Source organism: Heliconius melpomene, chromosome 5 (genome assembly GCF_056956725.1).
Source record: "Heliconius melpomene rosina isolate 202511_hmr_F chromosome 5, ASM5695672v1, whole genome shotgun sequence".
NCBI lineage: Eukaryota > Metazoa > Arthropoda > Insecta > Lepidoptera > Nymphalidae > Heliconius > Heliconius melpomene.
Genome location: NC_140393.1, coordinates 6934176 through 6942265, shown reverse-complemented (window position 1 = coordinate 6942265; position 8090 = coordinate 6934176). Strand labels below are relative to the sequence as shown.

General features: G+C 44.5%; 1 protein-coding gene across 1 annotated transcript; it reads right to left on the bottom strand.

The window, feature by feature from the left end:
• Positions 1–783: 783 nt before the first annotated feature.
• On the bottom strand, positions 784–1655 carry LOC146539113 (uncharacterized). Its single transcript, XM_085185570.1, has one exon. The coding sequence runs from the start codon at positions 1516–1518 to the stop codon at positions 784–786; it is 735 nt and encodes a 244-aa protein (XP_085041696.1). The 5' UTR covers positions 1519–1655.
• Between the last annotated feature and the right edge of the window lie 6435 nt (positions 1656–8090).

Below are 8090 nucleotides of genomic sequence, written 5' to 3'. Positions count from 1 at the left end.
TCCACTCCGCACCGCCTCGTCGCACGGCGTCCACTTGTGGTCTACAGGTGGTCCACGGGTGGACACCGTGTTATCACCAATAAACGTCGCGCGGTCAACAATTGGACCTCGCATCGTCACCCAGTGGACCTCGCATCGTCACCCAGTGGACCCCGCGCTGGCCGCTGGTAGACGCCACGTGGTCTACGACTGGAGACCGGTTAGTCCAGGAATTTTCGCGTAGTCTGTTAACAATTGGCACTACGTCTACACATGTGCTTCATAATGTTAAATTTTACAGACCGTGAATTGGCACTCATGGCTGTAGCGCTTGATGCAGAAGAAAATGAAAGACCCAAGAGAAAAAGGAAAGCTTATTGGGTGCACGAAATGTTTAAACAAAGAAAAAAAGAGGGTGAATATTGGACAGCTCGTAGGCATTTGCTAGCCGACGAGAAAAAAAAAAATATTCCTACTATCATATGCCGCAATGTGTGTTTTATAACATATTGTCTCATATTGAAGACTCCATATCTAAGCAAAACACAAGATTCAGAGAAGCGATCACACCCGAAGAGAAATTGGCTGTGACTTTAAAGTAAGTAAATAAAGTTATTACGTTATTTTTTTTACCTCGTGGTATGATCCATGTGTTATTTTAATAACAATTTAGTTTTTGACCGGTATATATGTAAGTATGTATGTGTGTATAAGTAAAACAATGTAAGAGTATCTTAAATCAACCTTTATTTTCGTAATTTTGACATCATTTTGTCACTAATTAAGTACTTACTAATCACATTTTTAAAAATTAGGTAAATCTTTGTCAGTATCAGTCAAGACTGGTGTGTTCACCTCTGTGGCATTCCTGTCTGTATCATAGTTCGTTGTAGTACTGTATCCAGAAGAGCCTGCTGTTAAATAATTTCCAGAAGGTCCTGGCGTTGAATAATTTCCAGAAGGTCCTGCAGTTGAATAATTATTACTGTTGTAGTAATTATTTCCTTTTTCATTGATATCTCGGAGTTCTATTTGCGAAAAAATATTAAAAATTTGAGATTTAATAATTGCTTTGTTGTATTCATTAAATTTCTTCACCGTTGCAGCTATACCATAAAAAAAATTGTCAATATCATCTTCATTATTTTCATCTTTTTTATTTAATATATATTTCATTAACAATGACGATGCAGAAGATTTGTCTTCGTCAAGTACTCTTTGCCTTTTTATATTTGAAAACTTGGATTTCTTTGTAGAGGAGTCAGATAATGTTGGACGATCTTCTATTATTGAAATATCCGATTGGCAATCGGGAGCAGACAACTGCGAATCTTTATTGACAATACTTTCTGTATCATCACTATCTCTGAGTAGTGAAGATACAGTTGCTCTTTCTTTATAAGAGGGTGTCAAAAAATTCATTTCATCCTCGAATTGCCATTTTTTAACTGAGACTGCTGCTTGACCGCTTTTGGTAGTTTTTTTCTTAATTGCCCTACGATGAGCTTCCCTTAAATTGGACCACGTTTTCTTGCACATTGGTACTGAAAAAATAAATAGTCAATTAAATAGAATTTTTAAGCACTCGCGATTTAAAAACATATTATTTATTATGAAACGGGTCTATTCGCGTATGAAGTATTTATTTTGTAATTACCTCGACGTTTGTAAGCAACGTAAAAAATCGCCGAACATAATATCTACGGATATAGCGAATGTAGTGTGCCGCGGACCTAATTCTATGCCAACACCTACAGCTGAAGATTGGGAAAAAATTACGGAAGGGTTTAATGACAAGTGGAATTTCCCAAACTGCATTGGTGCCATAGATGGCAAGCATATAAATATAATAGCCCCACCCAACAGCGGATCGCTCTACTACAACTATAAAAAACATTTTTCGATAGTTCTCTTGGCCATAGTCGATCATAAATACAGCTTTACAGTTGTTGACATCGGTGCTTATGGCAAAAACAGCGACGGTGGTATTTTTGCATCTTCAAAAATTGGAAAACGAATTCAAAATAATAGGTTCAATATTCCAAGTGACAAAGCATTGCCCGGGACTTACGTAGCACTTCCACATGTTTTCATGGGCGATGAGGCTTTTCCGTTACAAAAGAACATAATGAGGCCATATTCTCGTTCTCACCAACTATCTCAGGACCAAAAAGAATTTAACACTCGCCTGTCACGCGCACGCAAAGTAGTCGAAGATGCATTCGGAATATTATACCAAAAGTTTGAAATATACAATAAAAATATTCGTTTAAATCCAGACATGGTTGATAATGTTGTTTTGACAACATGTATATTGCATAATGTAATGCGAACTTATAATATCGAAAGTAACGAAGAGTACTGTTCTAGACCCAGGCCAGCGCATTATAGCGGTTAATATGTGATACCGCTATTTAATATCATCTAATATTTATTTTACACTAAATGAGTAAAATTAAAGATCCAAATTTTGTGGAGAAATCGTCCAAATTTATTAACTGCACAGATACGTGAAGAGAAAATAATTTAACACTCACAGAAGGAAATAAATAAATTTTCAAGCTAAACTAGCACGTAATAGCAAGAAGTTAAGGTTGAAAATTGAATGTAAGCTAAGAGCTAAAAACAATTAAAAGATATGTAAGGATGCGTGTGAAAATAAATAAGTCTTTCTTATAGTATATAAGCGTATATTATCACTGCTTCACAATAAGTTCACAAATATAAAATAATATAAAAGGAGAGAGTCAAGAGCACAGTACATATAGGTTTAGATTGATGAAGAATAGACGCTGGTAGAAATACAAGAAGTGTAGATAGGAATATAGAAATTAGGTATCAGCACATGGCAATATTAAGAAAAGGATTAAGCGTCACAGGCTTCGCGTTGAACAGTGAGATTGTGTCTGTCGCGCCGTCTGGAGCGAATGAATCGCTAGGCACCAGCTGAGGTGAGAGGGGCGCGAGGGCGGTGGGCACGGCGACTTGCCATCGCGCATCGCGCATTATCATATACATTTTAATATTTTCTATATTATATCTAGGCGCGTGCCCTTCATTATCAGAATCAGCCATGTAGAAGTTAATATTATTCGGAACAAAAACGATTCGCCGTAAATGTGGTACGGTCGCCATTGACGTTGAACAACCAGTGTCGTCCAAAATGGCGGCGTTGACCATCGACACGACGCTCCGCCAGACTGACAGCTGTCAAAATCTCGTTCCGACGTATTTCTCAAATGGCGCTAGCTATGCGCCGTCATATATATATTATTAAGAATAACACAAATAAAAAACGAAAAAAAAAACAACCTTAATTATGTACGGTGGCAGCGTAGGATCCAAAAAAAACCGATTTTACTTAAAAATACTTAATTAAAATTAACTTATGGTTACAAAGGTGAGACTTGCTCAATGTCGGAGACAAGAATGATTTTAATTTCTACGTTTAATTTTAATTTTAATTATAACTGCAGGTGCGGGGATTCAAATAACAATTCCAAGATTTAAGAGAATTATGCAATGTGGGTAATGTTGTGGGACATGTTCTGGGTGGTCCTAGGTCAGCGATTCCGGGGTTGTGTGGGAACGTAACACCTTTACAATTTTTATTAATTACTCAATACAAACACAACACTAATGGCAAAAACTTAAATCTACAAATCTTATATCGATTGAACAATCATGTAATCTAATATTTAAATGAACAATAATTATCTTTTACTAGTTTCTGGTTTTGAATTTAAAATGTGGGTACGATACCGCTATTATAGTAAGTGATGCGTCTGATCGCTCTCACGCTGCCCCGAAGCAAGAGTCAGTCTATTACCAAGCAAATCTGTCAGCTCTTTACAACTGACGTTCGGAAACTCGACCCTAAATTTTCATCTTATACGGCCTCTCCTGACATCCTGACGTCCTCGGCAGGCTGAGAATGTCCATCTTCCTACACCACACAGTAAGGTTATGAAGTCTGTATAAAAGTACAAGACTAGACAGACATCATCATCATCGCTTCGACCGCAGAGACTTTTGCGGGGACACACAACTATAAGTTAGACGTTGGTGACATTTCGTACGATATCGATAGGTATTCCTTGAATCACTCATACTACTACATCACTGGAATTACTTAATTTTGGTAAAGAACAAAAGTTTACATTATTTTTTCCGCTGATCAGAGCGCTGCTTTGTAAAACAATTACTTATATGACGACCTATTTTTTTACAGTATGCGCAGGTTATTTTAGGGTTATCTTTTACATAATTAATTTTCGCATTGTTACTAGAAGTTGGTTTTTGATTTGTAGGGGAAGCTGTTTGTTTATGCCCTATTTGACTACACGAGAAACACTTGAATGTAAGATTTGATATAGGAGCTACCCGTTTAACCATTTGTGGTCTAATAATCCACTCGACATTTGTTACATTACATGGCTTAACGAAGGTAGACAAATATTTGACTAAATCACAAGGCATTAATTTTTCATTAGTAGCTGAAGCTTTGATATGCGGCTCGTTTATTCCACGTATGACAATTGCGCTTGTGAGATTTATGTTTATATGCTTTAAGAATTTAGTTATAAGTAAATAAAATAGCAAATTAAGGTTGTTGAAGTAAAAGAGGTTATGAAATACACGTGTTTATTATATTTACCAGTGAAGACACAATACATACATTAACCACAAAATTATAATAAAAGGACTAGTTTATAATTAATTTATCCATCTAGAGAACAACTACACATATTTACCTGATAGTTGGAAAAAATAACAACTTAACTTTCAATGACTGATCGCTTAGCTTCAACAGAGGGAAAAGAGGACGATCCGTATCTTCTACATCCGACGTGTGTGTTACGTCGGGCAACAGTGCCAAGGCGTGTGCCCTTTTACTGTGGTTTCTAGCGGCGACTATTACAATAGCCGCGTCCTTATGAGATGGCCTTGGAGCCAAGGGGGAGAGTGGATTAACGTGGGGGTTAAATTTGGGTGAGGAAGGAAGTTTTCGTTGAGAAAGGATGAGCTTTGGCGCCCCCTGGGCGGTCAGCCAAGCCGGGTGAGACTCACGGTTGCCCCGTGAGAGGCCCAGCTTAGGCGACCAGCGACCGAAGGGGCAGCTCAGGAGTCGGAATTAGGTGAGGTGAGGATGTCCCTTGGTAGGCGCATCTTGTCTGGCGGTCTGGTGTGCCATGGTGCGATATCTTTTATGTGCAGGTGGTCCGAAGCATCGGCGCGGCTAAATGTGTTGCGCGCGAGCCGGCCGATGTGTACCTCCAGGCTCTCTATGTTAAGGTCGCGCTGGAGAGTGGCGTTGCGTACGAAGTAGGGAGCCTGGGTAACGCGCCGGAGGGCGACGTTCTGGACCACCTGCAGGACCTTGCGCTGGGGCGCACTTGCGAGCGCGTACCAGGCCGGGGTTGCATAAGTAAGGTGAGGCCTCACGAAACTTTTATATAATGCCAGTCGAGCCCGTAGCGGTAGGCGCGAGCGGAGAAGCGGGCGTAGCATGAAGAGCGCCGTTTTAGCGGCGTTGGCGGCTTTCTTGACTTGTCTAGACATTGACATCCGGCGGTCGATGATGACGCCAAGGTAGGTGGCGTCGTTCGACCAGGAGATTTGTTGGCCGAACAGATTCAGCGGCGGCGGTGGTTTTCGGCGGCTCCCAAACGCGATCGCCTGGGTCTTCGACACGTTTATAGTTAGCCTCCATTCAGATAGCCAGTCGGGCAGTAAATTGAGTGTGCGCTGTAGTTTCACTGCGGCGTGCTCCGGATTCAGGCTTTGTGTAAGTAAGGCGATATCGTCGGCATAGAGGGCCAACGTCGAGCCCTGTTCTAATGGGATATCATCTGTGTACCACGCGTATAGGGCAGGAGAGAGTATACTGCCCTGTGGTACCCCTACCGTGGAGGCGGCTATGACACGCACTATGTGGTATGGAGTGCCGGCGCGGAGGATTTTCAAAATCAGGCCTGGATGCCAAACTCGATCAAAGGCGCTGGCGACATCCAGGAAGGCTGCGACTGCACTCTCCTTTTTGTTCACAGCTGCCGCGGCAAAGTGAAGTACTCGGGCGATTTGCAGTGTAGTGGAGTGACCGCTTCGGAAGCCAAACTGTTCGGGCCGCGGTTGTATGTGCGGCAGGAGAAGCGGTTGGAGAAGCTTCTCGAACAGTTTGGCTATAGTATTAAGTAAGGTGATTGGTCGATAGCCGTCTGGGCGTTGTGGGTTCTTACCCGGCTTGGGTATCATAATTACTAACCCCTCCTTCCACGCCCGTGGGTAGTGGCCCAGGCGAAGGATGGCACTGAAGAGTCTGGCGATGGCGGAAATTAATCTTGCAGTGACATGTCTGAAGGCTGTGTTTGGCACTCCGTCGATCCCGGGGGCCTTCTTTGGCTTTAGGCCCCGGATCGCTTTCCTCACACTTGATGGAGAGAAGTGCGGGGATGGTGGTAGTGTGTCACATGTGGCCAGCGATGTGAGAAGCACCTCCACTTCGGCTTCAATTTCGGCGTGGCGGTCCGGACACTCACTCGGATTTGGCCGAAATTGATTGGCCAGGTGTTCGGCCAATAGGTCGGCTCTCTCCACCGCGGTGTATCTGAGAGTGCCGTCGCTGTGTATAATCGGCCTGGCAGGAGGCTTTTTTCTCATAATCTGACGGTTCAGTTTGTGGAAAGAGGGTTGATCGCAGCTGGCGTTATCGATACGCTTCTCCCAACTTGCGCTGTCGCGTTCTTCAAGCGCGGCCTTGATGCGTTCAACTAGGCCGTTAAGTTTGGTTTTTAAAGGCGGATATCTCGTCCTCTGCCACTCAGAGCGCGTCCTCCTTTTTTCCGCAATGAGGGCGAGAATCTTTTTCGAGGGAGGAGGTCGGCCGCGCGAGTTATGTGGGATGGTGGCGGAGGTCAATGCACTGTGGATCTGTCTCGTTATGTTGCCTTCGAGACGGTCAATGCTGGCGGCGTCGACGAGTGGTTCAATGCACGGCGAAGATTCCGATTGAAGCGCTGTCTCAAAGAGTTCCCAGTCAACGCGTCCCCTTGCAGGGGGGCCTCTAGCGAACGTTCTTTCGCCCGCGATGGTGGCCAGAACCGGCTGGTGATCTGAGCCGAAGGCGTCGGGAAGTACCTCCAGGTCAATGCTATCCAGTCCTCGGTGTACGACCAGGTCAATAGTAGAGGAGACGTAACTACTGGTGTCAGAGTAATGAGTGGGTTCGTCGGGGCCCTCGACTTCGTATCCGTGTCTTTGAGCATCGCGGAAGAGGGCCCTCCCTGCCGTGTTGGTGGAGCTGCAACCCCAGGCAGTGTGATGTGCATTCCAATCCCCCGCAATCAACGTCGGGGAGTCACTGGAGAGAAGCTGCTGCACTTGGTTAACGTCCAGGCGTACGTTGCTCGGGCGGTAGGTGGCGTATACCTTCATGGTTTTATTGTCGTGATGAAATTCAACCCCCAAGGCTTGAAGTGAATGAGTGTCGATGGCAGGGAGTGGTTGTACGGCCATACCCCTGCGGGTCGCAACAAGTAGGCCCCTACAAGGCTTCTCGCGGGTTGAGTCTAACCGCAGGACGTTAAAACCCGCTATGTTGGCAGACAGAGTAGCGTGTAGGTAGGTGTGAGTTTCGTTAATAAGCGCAATGTCTATGTTGTGCGTGTGCAATATGTAACGGAGAGCGGGCATACTCCTCCGCAATCCCCGGGCGTTCCAATAGATTATTTTGAGTTCAGGCGTGAATGTAAAGAAGATTCTTCATGCCCTCCATGACGCACTGAACAGGGTCTTGACCCGCCCTCAAGGCGAGGAGAACGTTCTTGAGGGTGTCAAGAGCCCTGTCTATGGCGATATGTGCAGGTTGCGTCTGTCGTGCGTCTGTAGTTGCGGCGGTATCGACAGCGGGCGCTGCAGCCGCGGTAAGGTAAGGTAGAGGCCGCGGGGTTGGCGGACGAGGCTCTGGCTTGCTCCTCTTGCCTCCTCGTCCTCTTGCCCCCTCTCTTCTTGGGTCGTCTTCCTCCGACAACAGTGTGCGGGTTGGCGGGGGCCATAAGATTAGTGGCCGCGCTCTCCGCTTCCACTGTGTTCAAGTCCGCTCGGGGAGCGGT